Source organism: Schistocerca gregaria, chromosome 5 (assembly GCF_023897955.1).
Source record: "Schistocerca gregaria isolate iqSchGreg1 chromosome 5, iqSchGreg1.2, whole genome shotgun sequence".
In the NCBI taxonomy this organism is placed as follows: Eukaryota; Metazoa; Arthropoda; class Insecta; order Orthoptera; family Acrididae; genus Schistocerca; species Schistocerca gregaria.
In genome coordinates, this window is record NC_064924.1 from 168,616,104 (window position 1) to 168,638,380 (window position 22,277).

Sequence of the window (22,277 nt, forward strand, 5' to 3'; positions counted from 1 at the left end):
CGTTTTAATTATGCATTCCACGGAATCTGACCGATAACATCATAAACCACCGATATCTCGACAAGTAACAGCTAATGTTATTTTTAGGGCCTTATCCAGTTTGTGCCTTGAAAATGACAAAGGTAGGGGCAATATGTTGAACATTATAGTTTGTTGTTGTTGTGGTTTATGATGTTATCGGTCAGATTCCATGGAGTTATTTGCGATGACAGTTAACTTCAAATGGCTCTGAGCACTTTGGGACTTAACATCTATAGTCATCAGTCCCCTAGAATTTAGAACTACTTAAACCTAACTAACCTAAGGACAGCACACAACACGCAGTCATCACGAAGCAGAGAAAATCCCTGCCCCGCCGGGAATAAAACCCGGGAACCCGAGCGTGGGAAGCGAGAACGCTACTGCACGACCACGAGCTGCAGACGACAGTTAACTGTTTGCTTGTTCAATGTAGTATAAATGTGGTCTCTCACTGGAATATCGAAAGTGTTGGTGGCGTCATGCAGAGTAAACTGTGGAGCAGTGGACATGAATTAATGACGTGAGTTAATATTTCTCTTATGACGATTGTTCGAAATTGGTTTTAATGATTATTATTCCTCTCATAGATTTGAACGCATAATACAATATACTGTAGACAAACGAGCCTGACTGTTATCCTCAGCAATGTAGATTTTTTTCTTTCTTGTAATTTTAATCACCTCATACAAGGCGGGCTGTCAGCAGCATATTAAGCTGCTCTTCAGCCTTAAGTGGTACAATAATATGACATATAGGTGACACAGATAATACAATAAAAATGGCAGGCAAAAAAATGTAGATACGAAAAAAAATACACATGAAGCCGTTCACACTGGACGAGAAAAAACACTAACACTTGTTGACACAGCGCACATAACATGGATAACTGCGATGGCACACGTGAACAGTGGTGGCGTGACGGCGAAAGAACACTAAACACAAAACGAAGGCACACACACGAGACACAGATGGCGATGATCACCAGCGCGCAAAAGTCCACTGAGTGTGTACGAGTCCAGGGACCTGCCAAGAGAGGAGGAGGGGGGGGGAGAGGGGAGAGCAGAGATGCCACAGGCAGGGGAGATAGAGGGAAGGGAGGAAGGGGGAGGGGAAGCCCGGGGGAAGAGGGGTGGAGGAAGGGGGATGGGGGAAAAAGAGAGAGAAGGGAGGGAGGGTGCCTAAAGGAAAAGACTCAGGAAGTGGGGGGCAGGATCAAAGTTGATAGGAGGGGTAGATGGAGGGGAGGAGGACATCATCAGGGAGGGGGAGCTGGCGGAAGCCACCTTAGGGGGGGGGGGGTAAGGAGGGTGGAGAGATGGAGACCTGGTGGGACGTGGGAATACAGGCGCAGCAGCAGGCAGGGGTGGGAGATGATAAGGGGAGACAAGCGGGTGAGGAGGATCGAGTTTACGAGAGGTGTACTGGATCCGTATACTTTCAAGGAAATGGAGGAGATGGGGGAACGGAATGAGATCGTACAGGATCCGCGTGGTGGAGGGGAGACGGATGCGATAGGCGAGGCGGAGAGCATGGCGTTCAAGGATTTGAAGGGATTTATAAAATGTAGGGGGGGGGCGGAGATCCAGGCCAGATGGGCGTAACAAAGGATAGGGCGGATGAGGGATTTATAGGTGTGGAGTATGGTGGAGAGGTCCAGACCCCACGTACGGCCGGAAAGGAGCTTGAGGAGACGGAGTCGGGAGCGTGCCTTGGCTTAGATTGTCCGGAGATGGGGGGGTCCAAGCAATGCAGTTAACAGCGTGGGCTTTATTTGCCCGTTCTCTGCTGCCGCGCATGCGCAGTTCTCATCCCCCTTACGCTTCCTTTCCTCTCCCCCTCTATTGCGCGGAAGCGCCTTCCTAGGTGATAGGGGCTTTAAGCACTGTGCACGATCCCAGTTCTCGGATACACAACCAGGAGGTCCTACAACGCCATATCCAGACTTATAGCTAAAGACGATATAAAAATTTAAACGGGATTGTGACCACTGAACTTAACTAAAGGAATGAATTAACAACTAAGCGGTTAACTGTCAATTGTGTCTGAGGACGTATATGAATGGAGAAGAACAAATGTTACTTTGCTATGTGTATATGTATCAATAGATTTAATTTGTGATGGCTAAAAAGTCTTTATGCTAGAAGCCAATAAAATAAAACAAAATCTATGCAGATAGATTGTTGCATATTCATTGGTACTTTAATACCTGTAACTTTGAAAAGTATGTGCGTATCATCTCTGACTAGTTCATAAGGGAATTCAGCTGTAGGCGGACAAAGTTAAGGGAACGGCTGTGTTATTGTAAATAAATGAAGTATTTTAAAATGGCTAGCAGTATAATACGCCTGTCATTCCTCAGCAACATAAATCGAAAGGTATCTCACCTTGTGTTGTTGGTGATTTACACAATCGTGAATATGTTAAAAGAAATGTGTCGAACTTGCTTAATAGTGAATTATCCGCACACACAAATCTTGAACGAGTACATTCTGTGTATTGTTTCCATATCCAGAAACGAAAGAGTAACTAATAAAATGAGTTTACTCCATACATTAAGGATTTCGTAGTTGTGAGGACGTTGGAAGTAACGTAAAGTAATATTATAGGCGTTCTACGTGAGAAACGATGAGGTACAGTTCGTTCTTGTTTCATTTAAAACGTACAGTTGTTCCTTCTGTAAGGAAAAAAAAAATGTTTAAGTAAAACTTTTACATTCGTCTTAGTTTCTCAAGAAAGATTTCTGAATGCTACATGTGAATGGAAAAGAATATTAATGGTTACAGATTTTTTTTCTGAAGGACCCTAATAAGCAGGGCTTTATTGCATTTAGATTCAATCTCCCCACACACAGTATAAGTCCTGTAGCACGTACAAAACTTCTTCAGTAAAGGATGAGAGCTTGTGCAGAACAGGACGTATGGCTACCAGTTGGTTCTTAAGGTTTTAACATGTATCTAAATTGTGCATCAGTTTTGGGAAGGGGAGGGGAGAGGTTGGAGATGGTCTTGTTATATGGACACTTGGAATTCACTACTCAGAGTTAAGCTAGATAGGCCTAATCGTTTCTGCTGATAGGAACTTGTTTGGTTTGGGGTGATAAGAACTGACTTCTGTACTTATTCCATATGTATTAAGTGTGTTTCGAATTTTTTGTTATAATTTGCAGACAGCCATACTTTTATTCAGAAAATATTAATCTTTCACTGTCTATGGTCTCTGAAACCATTATGAATTTCTTAAAAAAAATCCTTAGCCCCCCATTATTATTGTTAACAAAAGTGCACCCAAGAGTTTCATCCTTTGACAATCAAGGAACTCATCACCAGATTCAGCATGCCACAAAACTTGGTTCATTTGGATAAACGTCATTTCAATTCGGGAGTCATTTTCCAGGGCAGACACTTTGTGAAGTGGGCCGCGCCATGAATGATGTGGTTGAGTTAACTATGACTAATATTACTGCAGTGCCATTCAGGAGTTTTTAATCTCTCTGACTTCACCAACAACAGTGTCTTGTGCAGTCAAAACGAAATGATCTGAATGATCATAGTTACCACAGCTGTACCAATTGCCGATTTCCATCTCCATATGTAGACTTGGCACTGTGAGAAAGACCCAGTCCCATAATGGGTGTTACTGAGAGATGTAGTACACAGAGCTTGTGCTTGGGACAATGGCGAGGGGGTTCCAACCCTAGTGCAGTCATCGAGATGTAGGTTTTCCATGATTTGCGTAAATTACTTAATGCATCTGTGTGGATGATTCCTTTGAAAGAGCGTGGATAATTTTCTTCCCCAGTCTGACACACCAAGCGAGGTGGTGCAGTGGTTAGCAAACTGGACTCGCATTCGGGAGAACGACAGTTCAAATCCATGCCTGACAATCCATTCAGAGTTTGTTCCATTTCTAATTACCTTGATGTCGAAAGGATGTTAAACCCAAATCTTCATTCCTTCTCTTCTAGTGACCTCAATGAGTTGTCAAACTCTGATATCTATCTATCTTCCTTCCTTCCTTCCTTCTTCCATGCTGAGTCTTTATTCAGTTTCTTACCAGGTTTTGTTTGATAGGCCCTTGTAATCTCTTCTTTTGGTGTCAACCTTGGTGACTGAGTGCTTGGGTTTGCAGGTTCACTAAAAAATGTGCCGATGTAGAACATACAGAATTTAATTATTATTGGACTTGTGAACTCCTTTTGGTTACAGTTTTGATAGACTTCTGTCTTCAGTGGGCACATACATGTAGGTCTACTGCATGCCAATCTATGTCTCCCAGCTTATTAATGAATTTTTTCCAATTAACCCTTGAACACTAAAGAGGAGAAAATATTACATTGCTACTAAATCATATAAATTTTACTACTGCAAATTTTATTCAAAGGAAGTCATATATAGGCTAAGTGCTAGTTAATTACAATTGTTAGATCTCCATTAGTTTGTTACATACAAAATAAGTACAAAATGCCCTGTTTTACACCTTATAGCTTGACAATTATACTGCTCAAAATCTTATTGGAAAATAAGTCATAACTGTTATCCATTGGTTATAAATCATCATCATCATCATAACTGCGAAGGTATTTGACACACAAAATAAGTAGTCTTCTATTGCAGACACTACTATTATAATCTAAGCATGACCTAGCTCAGTCTTCCATGGCCACTCAGGGATCCTTCTGATTCCTCGTTTTCCTCTTTTGCTGCTTGAAAGTGTTGGCCTACATCACTGTCATCTGTACCACATAATCATCATCATCATCATCCTCTTCACTAAAGTATCTATTCTTGTCAGTTTCTTCGAGCATACCACCCAGTATGTTAGTGTCAAAATCAAACTCCGCACCATTTATGTTGTGCAAATTTTAGTAGCTAAATATGAGATTCCGCAGCTCGTGGTTCTGCGGTAACATTCTCGCTTCCCGCGCATGGGGGCTCGGATTTGATTCCTGGTGGGGTCTGATATTTTCCCTGCCTCGAGATGACTGGGTGTTGTTGTGTTGTCTTCATGATCATCATTCATCCCCATTATGGTCGGAGGAAGGCAATGGCAAACCACCTCTCCTAGGACCTTGCCTAGTCGGCGGTGGGGATCTCCCGCATCGTTCCCTACGCCTCTCGGAGTATGGGACCTCATCATCGTCATCATTGTCATCATCAAAGATGAGATCAGCACTGAAGGGGGAAATGTGATGTAAATTAACACTCTTCTAACTGTGACTGCTTGATACTTCATCACAGATACCATACTAATATAAATTCTAAGCCACAAAACAAATATGCTAACTATCAGCAAACAGGCACACCATTAGTAAACATTCAGAACATTTACAAAAGAAGCACGAGTTTCAGCATAGTGCTAGATTTTGGCAATAAATAATTCAGCCATTGTTAAAGACAATGTTTGCCATCAAGGTACTCGAAAGAACATGTCCAGATTGCAGGAACTGCAAAGAAATACAAACTGCAATTGTAAAATTTGTGCTGCATGGAGTTGCCGTATGGTCTGATGCACCATGTCATGGATTGTGCGCCCCCCTCCCACTGAAGGTTTGAGTCCTTCCTCAGATATGGATGTGTGTTTTGTTCTTAGCGTAAATTAGTTTAAGTAGTAAGTCTAGGGGCCGATGACCTTGGCGGTTTGGTCCCATAGGAATTCATATGTTTTGTAAATTTTGTGAGGGTTTAGTAATCAAGGTTAATGGAATTCATACATTTTGTGAGGCTTTGTAATCTAGGTTAATGTGCTCTTAGAAGTAAACCCGTATTCCCTAGACTAATGCTATATTTGGTTTCTTTGTCACCATAATTATTTATACGAGAGGTTTCTTTGGCTCAATACAATGAATATAACCATTATTAAAAAAAAAAAAAAAAGTTCTCTGGCACAGTGTACCAGCAACTTGGTACTAGTTAGCCACAGATTTCAAAAAAGTAAATTGTTGACCAGCATATGCTGAGAACCCTCTAACACACAAAGTGCTCTGTGAATTCCTCTCAACTAGAAAACTGTATTTGTGAAATTATTAAAGGGGCATCATAGAATTCATTTTAATAGTAAAAATAAAACTAAAAATCAATTGTATAAAAGTAGGTCCAGTTGATGATAGTATAACACAGTCTGTTCAATCAGTGAGGCTTAAAATCAGAGTCATGTGGCTGGTCAGTGCATCAGTGTATTAAATGAGTGGGGTGCTGGATTGACTATGGCATTGGACTCATATTCAGGAGTGGGATTCAAATTTTGCTCTGGCCAACCAGAGTTACATTTCTATACTTCAAGACAATATTATGAAAAGAAGAGACTGCTCCACACCATACAGCAGAAATGTTGAGTCGCAGAGAGGCACAATGAAAACTCTACTAATCATGTAAGCTTTCAGCCAGAATGCCTTCTTCTGAAATAGACAACATACACACTCACACAAACACAGTGGTCATGTGCATGTCAGCTGCATCTGCGTGAGTGTGTGTGTTTTTCAGAAGAAGGCCTTCTGGCTGAAAGCTTATGTGTTTAACAGTCTTTTTATTGTGTCTGTCTGTGACTCAGCATGTGTGCTAAATTGAGAGTAGCAATCCATCCTTCTCATAATATCATCATTATTCCGTCCTGTATTTTCCATTGTTTGAATTCTATACTTTGCTTACAAAGGTTAAGATGTCTCTGAACAGGTCACAGTGGTTTTCTTTCCCCATCCTTGCCCAGTTTGAGCTCCATCTCAGCAGGATATTGTATTCCAATCTTCCTTCCTTGGTCTGTTAATGACTTCACAATAATTTTATACTTATCTTATTGGATGTTCACCCACAGAATAGTGATTAGAGATTTAATGAAGTTTCTTTGAAAAGAACATGATGTACAGCATCTCAGATGTGCAGTCTTGTTTTGCAATAGCTTTTTTCTTCTTTTTTTAAGTAGTGGGAACTCTTTTTGTAGAAGTATTGAGAAATACTATGTAACCAGTCAGCCTTGGCCAGTGATAGTTTCATACAATCATGTATTTCAACAAACAAAGTATTGAGACCCCTTGCGAATTTGGACGAGGAAGAGGAGAAGATTAGTGTTTAATGTCCAGTTGACAATGAGGTCATTAGAGATGGAGCGCAAGCTCAGATTAGGAAAGGTTGTCCTTTAACAGGAGCAATCCCAGCATTTGCCTGGAGTTATTTAGGGAAATCATGGAAAGCCTAAATCTGGATGGTCGGACACAGGTTTGGACCATTGTACTCCCAAATGTGAGTCCAGTGTGACATGACTGTGCTATCTTGCTTGGTATTTCGGAATTTGGACAATACCTTAAAATATCAGATCAAATTGAGAAAGTAGAATATAAAGATAACTATGGAATACACAATTTATATAAAATAAGATTGTCAAGCACATTCATTGGCTTCTCTCACTTGAAACAAACTAAGATTCTCCAACCTGTCATTGGGATGTGCTATGTTTCAATTTGTTGCTGTAAATGTCAAAAATACCTAGGGGGAGGGAGTGTGGCAGCTTCGTATTTTTGACATACTTGTTGGCATCACCTTCCTGCATAACCCTGACCTGGGGCAGTCCTACAGATCCGTCTGTCACAACACCTGTACAAAAGTTCATTGGTGATGTCAATAGTCAAAGCAGAAGGGCAATACTGTGTTCCAATTATAATTGTTTTGTACACTTTGAGGACGATGGAGGATTGATAGAGATGCGTGGATTTGGAATGACACCGTCAAGGACATGGTGCACACAAAGAAAAGATTGTATCGCGAGTCTTAACGATAAAACACCAGAGCGATGGAATGTGTACAGAACAGCCCGAAGAGATGCAAAACAGGCTGTAGCAGCAACCAAATCCTCACATTATGCTGATCTATATGCAAAATTTGCACATGTGAAGGAGAGCGAGACTTACATCGACTCACTAAAGCAAGACATTGCAATTCATATAATGTTCATCGGTTCTACGGAGTCAATGATGAGACCAGTAATCTGCTAGTTGACTGGAAGAAAGCCAGAGAACGATGGTGCAGCTACTTCAAGAAGATCTCAACAGAAGGATTCCCCCATCGACCAATACCCATTGGCCATGCTGTTGAAGGGCCCGTAAGAGAAATTGCAGTCGCAGAGGTCAAGACTGCTTTGAGGAAAATGAAGCCTGGGAAAGCCACTGGCCCAGATTACCTTCCAGCAGAGTTATGGTGTTCCCATCATTGGAAGGCAGACGAATGGTTAACGAAACTCTTCAACAAGATCATTGACGAGAGACAAACACCAACTGATTGGCAGCAGAGCCATCACTGTGCCTCTCTTTAAGAAGAAGGGAAATCCTGCTGAGTGCACCAAATACCATCCAATTCGACTTCTCTGCCATGCAATGAAAATCTTTGAATGTGTTCTGGACCAAAGGATCCATGAGATCACACAGATTTCCTGAAACCAAGCTGGATTTGTGAAGAACTGCTGCACAACTGATGTGATTCATGCTGCAAGACTCTTAGTCGAGAAACATTATGAGAAAGCAAAGCTGCTGCATCTAGCATTCCTGGATCTCGGAAAGGCCTTTGATAGGGTGCCACACAGTCTCATCTGGCTAGCACTTCGACAGTATGATGTGCTGGAGCAGCTTATTAACTGGGTGCAGTTACTTTATGCACAGCCGAGAAGTTATGTCTGTACAACCTCAGGACTATCCAAAGACTTTCCCATCACAGTCGGCGTCCATCAAGGTTCTGCGTTATCACCACTTCTGTTCATTCTCGTAATGGACACCATGACAGCTGATCTGCAACGGCCATTACCATGGACCCTACTTTATGCTGACAATGTGATGCTGCCAACAGAAAACAAGCTTGATCTGCAGAGCCTAACTCGAGAACGGAGTGACCTGTTGGTACAATGCACCTTAATATGAAGAAAACCGAGTACGTGACATCAGACAGACATGAAATGGGAACTATCATGATTAATGGTGAAGATCTGACGCGTGTGAGTAAGTTTAAATACCTTGGTTCCACGATCACCGTTGATGGCCGACTCACTGAAGAGGTCAACACCAGAACTCAGGGAGCCTGGATGAGGTGGTGAACAACAACCGGAGTCACTTGCAACTGCAGGAGGAGAGATAATTTAAAATCAAAACTGTATCTCACTGTCATCCGACCAGTTGCCATGTATAGTTGTGAGTGCTGGTCGACTACAGTTGAGGCAAAATGCCGCCTAAGCATAATGGAAATGAAGATGGTAAGGTGGGCAGCGGGCCTCACTAAGTTAGATCATGTTTCTAATGACACCATTAGGAAACAGTTTGGTGTTGCACTGATCCAAGACAAGATGCATGAGAGTCGTCTTCAATGGATTGGACAAGGCGGGTTACACACTTGAAATCGTCGGCGGTAGAACCAAAGGATAACCTAAGCAATGTTGGGCTGATACAATTCATAAAGACCTTAAATGCGTAAACATCCACCCAGATGCAGCCCATGATAGAGTGAAATGGAGACAACGGATCCATGTAGCGGACCCTGCAGACACGCAGGACAAACGCTGAAGGAAAAGTAGTAGTACACTTTGAGCTAATGTAACTGTGATGACATTTGAATGAAAATAATTAAAAAAGGACTGTGTGACATTCTGTATCATTTATTTTTTACTTTCTTGACAGAGGATAGTTCTAAAACTTATTTATATATAGAGCCTATTTTGGAGGTGTGACTGTTTTACACTCATAAAGTAAGAAACAGACTTAAGTCACAATCAAGGTTTTTAGTAAAAACCATTATGCTTATTGTGCTTTAAAAGCCCATCTTCAAGTGCTTACCATAGTATTTTATTACTTGTACATCTCATTTCCCAATGGTCCTGTTACAGCAGTAAAACTCAATTTGGTGACGAAACAGTTCTGACTAAAATAAGTATGTTTATTGGAAAAATCGCAAGGAAACATTTCAGTCGAAAATCCTAGTGGAATGTAAAAGCTGAAGTGTAGATCAGGGCCAGCAGCAGTAATGGGAGCATTCCTCTACTGTTTATTGGTTGGCAACATGTCAGTTTCACATACCCAGTGGGATGATACCAATGAGAAGCGAGGAAATGAGCAATGAATTTCTAGGATTGAAATAGTTACAGTTCGGTTTTTCAGTGTTGTCACGAATATTGGACTGTTTTTTTTTTTTTCCAAATATGTCATGAATTTGGTTGAGACATGATAGCTCTTACAGTGATAGCGAAAAATTTGTGACAAATAAGGTTATAAAATTTCATTGCTGTGCATGTGCAGTGGTAAAATTTGTAATTTGGCTTGTCACAAATGTTCAGCTACTTTTATTTTCTGAATATGCCACAATTTCCAAGACTGCAATTAGGTTGGGACCCAAGAGCACTGTTTGTTGTCATGAATATGTGACTCTTTTTCTACGTATGTCACACATTGTGAGGTTGTGGTGAGACTGGAATGTGACAGTTTGGTTGTGTCTTGGCAAAGCCAACAAATGTGAAAGCTAAAATATCTGGTTGTGATGACACACTGGTCTGTATCTCAGCCAGAGGCCTAGATTAGGCTGGAATATGATGGTTTTACTTGCAAAAATTAAATTTAATATTTTATTCATCCTCAGTAACCGCAGTTGTACATATCGAAATAATCAGCAATCAGTTGCATAAAAGAAATTTACTTTCTTAACTGGTTTTGGGCACTTAGTGCCCTTCTTCAGAAGGTTACACCTATCACAATACTTGCGAATGTCGTAAGTAAGATATATACAGGAAAATGCTGTGGTATTAAAAAAAAATACCAGAGTAATAAGTAATCAGTTATTATTGCTCTTGTTTTCTTTTACCACGGCACTTAGCTGTATGCATTTTATTGTTGACACTCACAAGTAAGGCAATAGGTATAACTGCCTGAAGAAGGGCACTAAGTGCCTGAAACTGGTTAAGAAATTAAATTTCTTTTATGCAACTGGTTGCTGATTACTTTGATATAAAAATTAAATTAATAATGTTTGTAGTAACATACATTGTTTCTTCCAAATATGAGAAGAATAACAAGGTTGCAGTTGGTTGGGAACAAAACGCAAAGCTAAAATTAAATTAATATTCTTGGTTCTTAAAATATTTGCACATTTCTTCTGAATATGTTAAGATTTTGAAGGCTGTGATTACTTATGTGAAATTGTGACTATATTCCTTTGAAACATGTAGTCTGTCAGCTGCTCTCTAATTGGGTGCTGAGACCCAGTAGTTGATACCCTTTTTCTTTCCCACCATACCTTACAGTGAGCACTGACAACATTGTGGCATGAAACAGGTAAGTATGCCAGATCTACACTTTTCACAGAATGTAAATAATTTAGGAGTCAGGTAACAACCCACCGAATAATAGAGGCAATGAGTCATCGGAAAGGGGGGAGGGGAACAAAGAAGACAGATCATATAGACCCCAAACCCTCGTCTACCCTATCCTCATTCCTCCATAGCTTCAACATCTACTCTCCTATTCTCTTCACCTGGTCATCCTGTGTCCAATATGCCACCTTCCTGGATACTGCCACCTGCCTCTAATGGATCAACACACACCTGTGTCCATATCAAGCTCACTATCAACATTACCTACATTTTGGTAGCTGCCATACCTTACACACCAAGAAATCACCCCCATATAGTTGGGCCAGACGTGGACAATGCATTTGCAGTGATAAGAATTACGTTGCCCAATATGCTGCACTACCCCCTAAACGTCGTCTACAGACATAATTTCTACACCATACCCTCACACACTCCTAACCCTCAGACTACCCTCAAAAATAAGCTGTGAAGGAGCTCCCTCATCACCGCCCAATATCAACATGGGCAGAAACAATTACAGGGCTAGGGCTTCAACTATCTACCATCTTGCCTGGAAATGAGGAACAATCTTTCTCACTCACTCCCAAAATTGTATTCTGCCTCCAAACCAATCTATGCAATATCCTGGTTCATCTTAATGCCACATTCATTTCCAGCCACATGGGTCTGTGGAAGATGCAAATGTAAGATGTGTTCAATACACACACCCAGACACATTTACTCCAATCCCTCGGAGGCTTATTCTACCCTATCAGAGGATCTGTGCACAGCATTTATGTGGAAATGACCAGCAACGAGCTGTTCGTCTAAATGAATGGTCAAAAACATAGTTGACCAAGTGGAATCTTGCCCCAACACCAGCGCTTCTCTAAATTACATAGATATTTGTCCTTACAACACATCCTTCATTCCTATAATCTTTCTGCCTTCAATCTCTGCTAGCCTCATGCCCAGACCCACCTCGACCGTGTCCCAGGATCTTCATTCATTCTGCATCTACATGCTCTTTCCTGCAGTCTTCCCTTCCTCTGTACTGTCTGCCTCTCCCAACTTCTTCCCACCACCACCACCACCATCATCATGCACTGCAGAAACTCACTTGTGTTCGTGTTGCATTTCTATCCCATGCACATGTTACTCATTCCTTGCCATCATCCACACTATCCTGATCCTCCATCCCACTAGCTACAAAACCGTCGTTTCAATTTTATGTAACCTATTGGTGTCCAAGCAGTTAAAGCATGACGCCAAAACTCGCAGCACCTGAAGAATTGGGGGGTTGGTCATTGAAATATTATGCTTAAAATGGAAATAAATTGTCTGAACACCTGGAAGTACACCATTTATGCAATCGCATAGAGTTTTTATGTTTACTCCTAAGGAAAACTGTTCACTCATGAAGGAGGTAACTTAGAAAACTCTTATTCGGCTGTATTTGAGTATTGCTTTACAGTTTGGAAATTACCACGTACTAATATGAAGGATAGAGATGATTTAAAGACGAGCAGCATGTTTCATCACAAGTTTGTTTGGCAGTTGTGTGTTGACAGAAAAGCTCACCCATTTCCAATGGCAACTGCTACAAGAAAGGCATTCTCACACAAAGGCTAATTTTATAATTTTGAAAAAATAAGGAAATTCGAGCAACTCATTACTTCTTCCTACAAGTGTGTGTGTGTGAAATAGCCACGATGGTAAAATAAGATGAATTAAAGCTTATACAGATGCTTACTGATGTTAATTCTTCCCAAGTATCAAACACAAATGGAAGAGAAAATGGGAAACAATGCATGTTAGTAGCCTCTTTCACACAATAAAGTTGTGAATTACAGATGTATATCTGCAAAAACACACATGGTATGTGAGATATATTTCAAGTTTGTAATACCCTAAAACTTATCAGGTTGTGTTGTAGGGAGCCAATAGTGAGGCAAGAGGAAAATTTAATTTATTGGTGTAACTGCAGCACTATCGATCTGAAGAATCACTTTAACCTCTGAAAACTAATTTTATTTTAAATCTTTTTCACACAATAGTGGTTCTGACCAGCTGAATTTTCTGAATTACGCAATTATTTATTTACACAGTGACTGTATTGCAGATAATAGTTTTGATGCGTTGATGTAGAAATGCATTAGGTTAAATGGCTCTGAGCACTATGGGACTTAACATCTATGGTCATCAGTCCCCTAGAACTTAGAACTACTTAAACCTAACTAACTTAAGGACATCACACAACACCCAGCCATCACGAGGGAGAGAAAATCCCTGACCCCGCCGGGAATCGAACCCGGGACCAGGGCGTGGGAAGCGAGAACGCTACCGCACGACCACGAGATGCGGGCGCATTAGGTTAACATTTCTTTATTAAAGGGAATTGCAATAACATAAGTTTATTTTGAAAGAAGAAATAAGACCATTGGGACATGCAGATCAGAACCACAGAACAACCACCTTGGAATATTAACACAGTATGCCATAAAAAGTAACATTTCAAAATAAGATGCAATAGATAATTACAATCCAACTAAAGTTCTTTTGACAATCATTTTGTGGAGCTATTTTTGATGGTATTATTACACTAGTACTGATGATGATTTTACTTTTACCTAACAATGAAATATTCTTCAATACATGTAGGCTCATGTCCAAATTGAGCATAAAGAATGCTGATATACATATCTTAAAAGGTTTACCACTGAAACAAAAAATTTTTGCAGGTATCTGGAAGTAGATGCTACTGTGTTGGTAGCAAACCAGCATCTCCCAAGCAACCAAGTGGAACTGGAAGTAAAGTACCACCAAGTATAACATCAGTAGATGTTCCTGGTTTAAGTGCAGCAGTATACCAAGTACCTTCAGGAGGTATACACAAAACAATAATCACAGATTTAATATGTTCAGGAAATGAAGCTTAAAAATTGAAAAGTCTCTCTCTTTTTTCTAGGAGTAGGACCTGGGGCATCCAAAGACGGCGAATATAAAAATCCTGAATATTACTCTTACCACAATACCTCATATTTTGAAGCTGAAATTGAAATGTTGAAATACCGTATACCTCAACCGTCAAGCCTTTCAAAATAAATGTGGCACAATAATTTAGCAAATACAAAGACAACTGAGATGAAAGAGAATTGCTAGTGTCAGTTAACTGATTTATGGTTTAATAGCTGCATGCCATTCTCTTCAGTTATTTCTAAAACAAAAACTAGGCGAATACAAAATGTCTTAAGCTGTGGAGTTGCTCATTGCTAAAGATGAATGAACTTCATCTTATATAAAACAATGGGACTACAAATATTACATAGTTTTACCTGATATGTTGTATATAAAAATAATGGAGCTTAATTGTAATAAAGTTCTGAGCTACCATTTCTTTTTGTTCTTCAAATTATTGAACAATGTGCTTATCTGTCTACCTTTCAGTTCCTTCTAACTCACTCTCTCTCTCTTTTTTTTTACACAACATTTGTTTGTGTGATTTCTCCCATTAGGAATGCTTGCTAATTGAATCTTACACAATAGCCTAAGTATATATGTGGGAATGACCAGCAACAAACTGTCCATTTTGCATGGACGGACACAGGCAACGGTGTTTGTTGGTAATGAGGATCACCCTGTGGCTAAACATGCCTTGGTGCATGGCCAGCACATCTTGGCACAGTGTTACACCGTCTGGGTTATGTGGATACTTCCCACTGACACCAACCTATCAGAACTCTGGAGGTGGGAACTTGCTCTTCAATATATCCTCTCTTCCCATTACCCACCTGACCTCAACCTCAGCTAATTTCAAGTTGCCGCCCCTCGTTCATCACTTGTCACTCATCAACATCTTTGCTCTCTGTTCTTCCGCCTAAACTGACATCTCTGCCCAAACTCTTTGCCTTTACATATGTCTGCTTGTGTGTGTGTGTGTGTGTGTGTGTGTGTGTGTGTGTGTGTGTGCGCGCGCATGCGCGAATGTATACCTGTCTCTTTTTCCCCCCTAAGGTAAGTCTTTTCGCTCCCGAGACTGGAATGATTCCTTACCCTCTCCCTTAAAACTCGCATCCTTTCGTCTTTCCCTCTCCTTCCCTCTTTCCTGATGAAGCAACCGTGGGTTGCGAAAGCTTGATATTTGTGTGTAGAATAATGTTGTCGTCGCAGACAGGCACAACAAAATGACTGCTAAACAAGTGAGCTTTCAGCCAAAAGGCATTCTTGTAAAGTGTGTGTACACACACACGGTTGTGTGTGAGTTGAGTGCACCTGAGAGAGAGAGAGAGAGAGAGAGAGAGAGAGAGAGAGAGAGAGAGAGAGAGTAATCACTTACTTAAAAAAATAATAATTACAAAATGATTTTACAAGATACTATGCAACATTTAACTTTTTGTGAAAAAAGCCTATGTACTATTTTGCTAAGATAGGTCTACATTAGAACCATGTATAAAGATTATCAATGGTATAAATTAAGTAAAATATATAAAATACAATTTATAGTGGGTTTCATTAGAATCACTAAAGTGAAGACTGATTTATGTTGTGAACGCATGACATTAGTAATGACCAGCAATTATCAGTACAGAGTTACCACTCTGACAAAAACTTAAACCATAATTATTACATATGTATTACTGTTGCTTTGGCACTTAAGAAAAACCTGAGCTTACACTGAAATCTCTATGACTAAGTAGAAATCTTGCAAGTCACTCTCAAAATAGTGACAGTGGGAAAATACAACATTTCTTGGAAAATAATATCTGTTGGATGTAAATGCCAGGTGTACTTAGCTAAATCTGGTTGGAAAACATCCCATTTATTTAAATGCAGTTTTGTGTTAAATATTCCATTCTTCTGATACCAGCTTGATTGTGTTTCTTACTTTGCTTCTCACATAGTCCATCAGCAAATAATTTGTGTATTATTGTATATTACATGCTAGTGTATACATAGGCTTTGAGTGATACAACATATAACAATGGAAGTTTTGTTTCATTATTGTTTAACTCCTTGTGATAATTTTAGCATTAGTTAGTAAAATGGAGGATAAACTTTCACTTTTACAAGTTTTATTGGGATAATGGTATTTTTATAAGAAACGAGGATATTGAGTGGTAAGTAGGCACTTCTCTTTTATACCATATAAAGTTCATTTTGTACTTTCATTTCTTATAAACTTATTTATTCAAACAATAAAAATGTCTTGAAATGTTCATTATAAAATCATGTTTAAACAGTAAAATCAAATGGCTGAAAAGAGGCCCTAAACGTTTTTGTCAATTCAGTTTCTTCTTCCTTAGAAACTTTACAGTCCCTCCAATCTGCTCGATCCACCATATTCAGTACTGACTCACTGGCCAGAACATCTCTGGAACACCAAAATAAATGATTTAATACCACATAGTATGACCGCATAGTATGAATTTATTACATATGATTGAAAAATAATAAACTGAACAAGTAATAACAGTATATAATGACTTGCAGTACAGTTATAATCAGGTGTCAATTTACGGAAAAATTCCTTAAACTATGAATAACATAATTTCAAGTCATTCTCCAAAACTTGTTTCTGGCTGATAAGTAGAGGATAATTTTCCCTAATCCAAAAGAAGCTTTTGGAGTTAACTCCCTTTGGGGGAGGGGGGAAACAAAACAGTTATGCTAATATCTACAGTGAAATGGGAGGATTGGGGGTGCCAAATGCTACAAGCAACAAAAAATATAGTCAATAACACACACACACACACACACACACACACACACACACACACACACACACACACACACACACACACACAGAGAGAGAGAGAGAGAGAGAGAGAGAGAGAGAGAGAGAGAGAGAGAGAGAATTTGAAAGTGGGCTGTTCATTTCTTTTACTGCAAGACAGGTGGCTGCACTCTTTCAGAGTCATCTGTCCACGATAAAAATTTGGTCTGGTAAAACAAAACAAGACTGATAATTTTCATGACTAGATTCATTAAATTAATACTTTCTGTAGCGTAATCCACAGCCACTGTGGAAAGGAGTGGAGCTTTGCATATTAAACAAACAGTTACACATCTATTGATATACGTAGTGTGATCAAATAGTAATGAGGATTTTTCTTAAAGAATCTTTATTTACTCAACATCATCAACTTTGTCCACTTCACAGTAATCCCCCTCAGATATAATATACTTGTGCCAGTCCTTTTTCCAATATGGAAGCACGTCTGTAATTCACTTTTCGTTATGGTGTTCAGCTCCTTCAGTGATTCTGTTTTTATCTCATCAATGGTCGCAAAATTACATCCTCTCATGGCTCTCTTCAGCTTCAGGAATAGAAAGGAGTCATGTCGAGTGCGATACGGTAGTGAGGCAACATAATTGTTTTGTCTTTTGCCAAAAAATCATGAACAAGCACTGAGGTTTAAGCGGAAGTGTAGTAATCACAGCCAACAGCGGGAACGCCTTGGGCTGCGGATCGGAGCCGCCAAGCAGGGAAGCAGCCAGCGGTGAAATACGCACCGCCGGGTAAACACAGGATGAGTCGGACGACGGACCAACGACCGACTATGAGCAACACAACAAGGAAGAGATAAACAACGGAGGCTTGTGGAAACCACAACACCAAACGTAAATTCACTCTGAACCAGAGCCAGGCAAATGTCAACAACGACCAGAACGCAGTACTGCTGAGACAGAAACGAAATCCAAAGTGAGTACCAGACTGGCTGGACTAGGACAAAGCGGGTCCCTATATACGAAACCGGAGGTAGCGGCTATTGGCCGCTGTCTGCACGTGGCTTAGCGGTGGCGCCCTCGCTGCGCGGAATAGCCACCGCAGAGGCGGAGCCCTCTATGAGCTGACCACGTCCATTTGTTCTGCCGCATGTTCGACTTCCGCGGCGGAAGGTACTAGAGGAAACATTATCATGATGCAATTTTCACAAGTGGTTTTGCCAATTTTTCTTCTTTTTTTTTGTATTGGCTCTTAAGGAAATTTCGATTGGGCATTGGTTTTGACGTCGTACCGATATATCCACGTTTCGTCACCTGTTACTTTAGAAGTTGTAGATCGTCAACTTCATTCAGCGAGTCCTAAACAATGTCTACCAACATCGTTTTTTGTCAAAATTCAAAAATTTTGGAACAAACTTTGCTGCTTCACTTTTCATGCCCAAAATGTGAAAAAATTGCTTGGCATGAGCATGAGATATACTGACATTATCAGCAACCTCTTTGATAGTGATTCAGCAATTTTACAGAACCATTTTCTTTACTTCTCCACATTGTTGTCAGTAACTGATGTGCTGGCACATCCACGGTGGTCATCTTTTTCAACGTCTTCTCAACCCTCTATGGAAACATTTATACCACTTGTAAACTCTTGTCTTACTCATAGAGGATTCACCAACAGCCACAGACAACACTTCAAATGCTATGCTGTATTTTATTCCATTTTTTAAGAACAATTTAATGCAAACATACATCACGAACATGTGTACGAACAAGATGTATAAGGTTTGCAGGGGTGAGGGGGGGGGGGGGGGATTATATATATTCCCATTTCTTTCTGATTTCACCGCCTACACCTTCAACGACCATATTTTCAGTTGATCTACTGTAACATATTAAGTTAATATGAATACAAGTTTCTTTACTGAAATCAAGACGGAACAATGCCCAATTTGGATGGTGTAGTGAAACAAACTACTTTCATTGTTTTGCACTGAAAAAGGTTGTATCTGCTCTTTCAATGCATCAGAATATGATTTTTCTTCGTTTGAAACTTAGTATCAGGAATCATAAACACTGACTTCAGTGTGGAGGCTGAAGTAAAAGGTAAAATAAACTGCATATGTGAACAAACTTTTTTTGCTATATGATCAGTAAACAATGCGAGACAGTGGTTAATTCAGCTTGTAATGAAAGGAATGCAATTTTTTGTACATAAAAGGTATTAATAGTACAATGATTTTACCTTTACATCTAACGCATACAAAGCTGAAGCCCAAACATGTAGCTACCACAACTGAAGCCATAAAGCAGGAATGCAATTCAGTTCTTGCCACATGTCTTACTGGGCTTTGCAGAGTATAGACACAAACAAAAATAATTTTATCTTCAAAATGGCTCTGAGCACTATGGGACTTAACATTGGAGGTAATCAATCCCCTAGAACTTAGAACTACTTATACCTAACTAACCTAAGGACAACACACACATCCATGCCCGAGGCAGGATTCGAACCTGTGACTGTAGCAGTGGTACTGTGTGTACTCCACAATTGCTGTAATGTAGTTCCTGCACAACACTCCAAAATAACAGAAGTCACTCAACACTCTTGATTGAAAAACAGTAGAAGCCTGATAGACCATGGATTACACAGTTGTGTGTTCACAGTGTTCAGCTGCCACTAATCACATTAGAGCCATTTTCCAGTGACATTCAGCATTGGGCTCATTTATTGGAACAGTTCAAATCCTCTACTGATTCAGTCCAAACTTGGCCACTCTCGACAAACATCTATTTTTTCAAGAGTATCAATGGCGGAACCCACAAATTTCGTACAAGCCATTGCTGTAACTGCGACTAATTACGAAAAAATCAAGAAAATGTTATGTGCGTGTTATGGCGACAGAAATAGCATGATCTAGGAGCACCTTGACCAGCTGGATGACATTACGCCTGCAACATCTTGACTTCCCAGAATCTTTAAGCTTAATGTTTATTGGATACATTCAAGCTCTGGAAGCATTACAGAAGGATGTAGAGGTGTACAGTCATGTCTTAGTTCCAATGATACTTGTTACTTTTCCAGAAAACATGTCAAAACTGGGTAATTAATATTAAGAAAGTACATCCTGAAACAGATGGAGTTCTTGTTAGAAGAGATATGTGGGGTCCTGACAGTGCAAAAGACTTGTGGGAAAATTTGCAGACTACCTAATAATGTACTACCTACAGCAGCCCTCTACGTTAAATCAGTTAGGATGTACACCATTAGTCAGGATGTACAGTGTTCTGGCATAACCACAAGTGCTGGGACGAAGATGCGGAACGCAAGAGCAGAGAAGGCAGTGAGGAAATGGCAACTAATGGTGTGCAGAATTGGACCGCGCGCACCAAGAGCGACACCTGGAAGGAGCGAACTTAAGCACCACTCCTGCTAGCCTTGGCCGCTCAGATTGGCAACGGGTCACGGACATTAGTTATCAGTGAAATATGGAAAGTTGCCTGAACAATCACATATCAAGAGCACTAAATTGTATTGCAAGTCACCCCTCATTTGTGACTACTACTTGAAAATCTCCAAAGTTAAGTATTGTCAATTTGTTCTAGAAATAATACTACTAATGTTATTTGTTTGAATTGTTGTATAGCATTCCAAGAATGCAACATCCTTTAGGCACCCTAGAAGCAACGGCAAGACCCCGCAACTGGTAACGAGTCTACACATGGCCTCCGTGCCTGATGGCCATGGACTAGCGCAAATTGCTTTAACAGTTTCTTTTCGTTTTGGCTGATCAGTGTTTTCAAGTGGGCATTGAAGAACATTTCTTTGTACATCTTTTTGTCTATTTGTGGCATTTGTGTCTTCCAACATGATTTCCCCCCCCCCCCCCCCCCCCCCCTGTCCTGCCTCCTGCTCAGGCACTGCAGCCCCAAGCATTAGATGCCACACAACTCATGCAGATGTTGCAGTTTCAGACAAACCAGACTTCTGCTCTGCTCAACACGGTGTAGCAGCTCCTTACTAATGCTTCGCGTTCAACAGAAAAAGCACGGCCTGTTACCACTGCTATACTGCCTTTTCGGCAATTTAGTGAACAAGACAAATAATGGCTCGAGTGGTTACAAAAGTATGAGGCACATTTACTCGCCCACAATGTTGCAGGTACTGTGAAACTTCCTTAACTATTATCAATGGTATCAAGTATGAGGCACATTTACTCGCCCACAATGTTGCAGGTACTGTGAAACTTCCTTAACTATTATCAATGGTAGTGCAAACTTATCCAGAAGTTAGATCCTAACACCACTCAGAGTGAACTGTCATACAAACAAGTAATTGCTTCGTTAACTATTATGATCAACAAGTGAATGTGGTAGCAGTTAGGTATCAGTTTCTCAATTGCAAAAAAAACGGTCAGAACAAACTTATCGCGAGTGGATAACAGATTTGCAGGGTATGGCCAAGAAACACAAATTCAAATGTGCTTGCGGTACTTTATATTCAGATGTTGTGTTGCATGATGCGATTGTATACAATGTGCCTGATGTCAAAATCAGAGAACAAATTTTGAAACAGTCTGATCCATCGTTTCAGCAGGTAGTGCAAATACTAGATCAGTATGATTCCAGTGCCTTGTCGGCTCAGACACTTTAGTAGCCAGCTATTTGTTGGGTTGAGTCCCTTAGTTGTGATCACCCCATTCTGCACAGGCGGTGTATGCTAGCCACACTGGGCAAACAACCTTCCACGCCGCCTAAGCAGTTCGCTAAACAGGTGGCTACACAGGCGAACAGAATTAAGTCTTGCCCTTGCTGTTGTACACAGCACAAATGCCAAGACTGCCCCTCCTGACAAGCTCGGTGTTATGCTTGTGGTAGAAAAGGACATGTGACATGTGCAATCCGTGTGTTTGCAACAGAACATACATAAGAATTCGGCCTACTCACAAAACTCTCACCACAAGGCCCATGTGATTAATGCAGTATATTCCAATCTGCAACTAGCAAGCGTGCAGTTTCGTCAGTGATACGTCAGTCAAACAAACTTTTTGTTCATTTACTTAATTCTGGGAAAAGTGTGAAATTTCAGTTCCACACAGGTGCCTCTGGCGAAGCTAAATCATTACACATGTGAACTGTTAGGCTTCCCACCCCTGTCTAAAACTACTGACGGCTTATAATGGACAAGACATTCCCGTTCTCGGAACATGTACTTTGCCTGCTAA

The 22,277-nt window shown here is 40.4% G+C and overlaps 2 protein-coding genes across 2 annotated transcripts in view; one reads left to right on the forward strand and one right to left on the reverse strand.

The window, feature by feature from the left end:
* Window positions 1-2,243: 2,243 nt before the first annotated feature.
* Window positions 2,244-14,721, forward strand: LOC126272442 (uncharacterized). The gene is made up of 3 exons (XM_049975317.1): window positions 2,244-2,396; window positions 14,070-14,214; window positions 14,297-14,721. The coding sequence occupies exons 1-3, from the start codon at window positions 2,331-2,333 to the stop codon at window positions 14,431-14,433; spliced, it is 348 nt and encodes a 115-aa protein (XP_049831274.1). The 5' UTR covers window positions 2,244-2,330; the 3' UTR covers window positions 14,434-14,721.
* Window positions 14,722-16,491: 1,770 nt separating this feature from the next.
* The window catches only part of LOC126272441 (CWF19-like protein 1), a 159,129-nt gene continuing 153,343 nt past the window's right edge, over window positions 16,492-22,277 (reverse strand). The window contains exon 13 of the mRNA XM_049975316.1: window positions 16,492-16,699. Within this exon, the coding sequence (XP_049831273.1) occupies window positions 16,561-16,699 (139 nt within the window). The 3' untranslated portion in view covers window positions 16,492-16,560. The remainder of the gene's footprint in view (window positions 16,700-22,277) is intronic.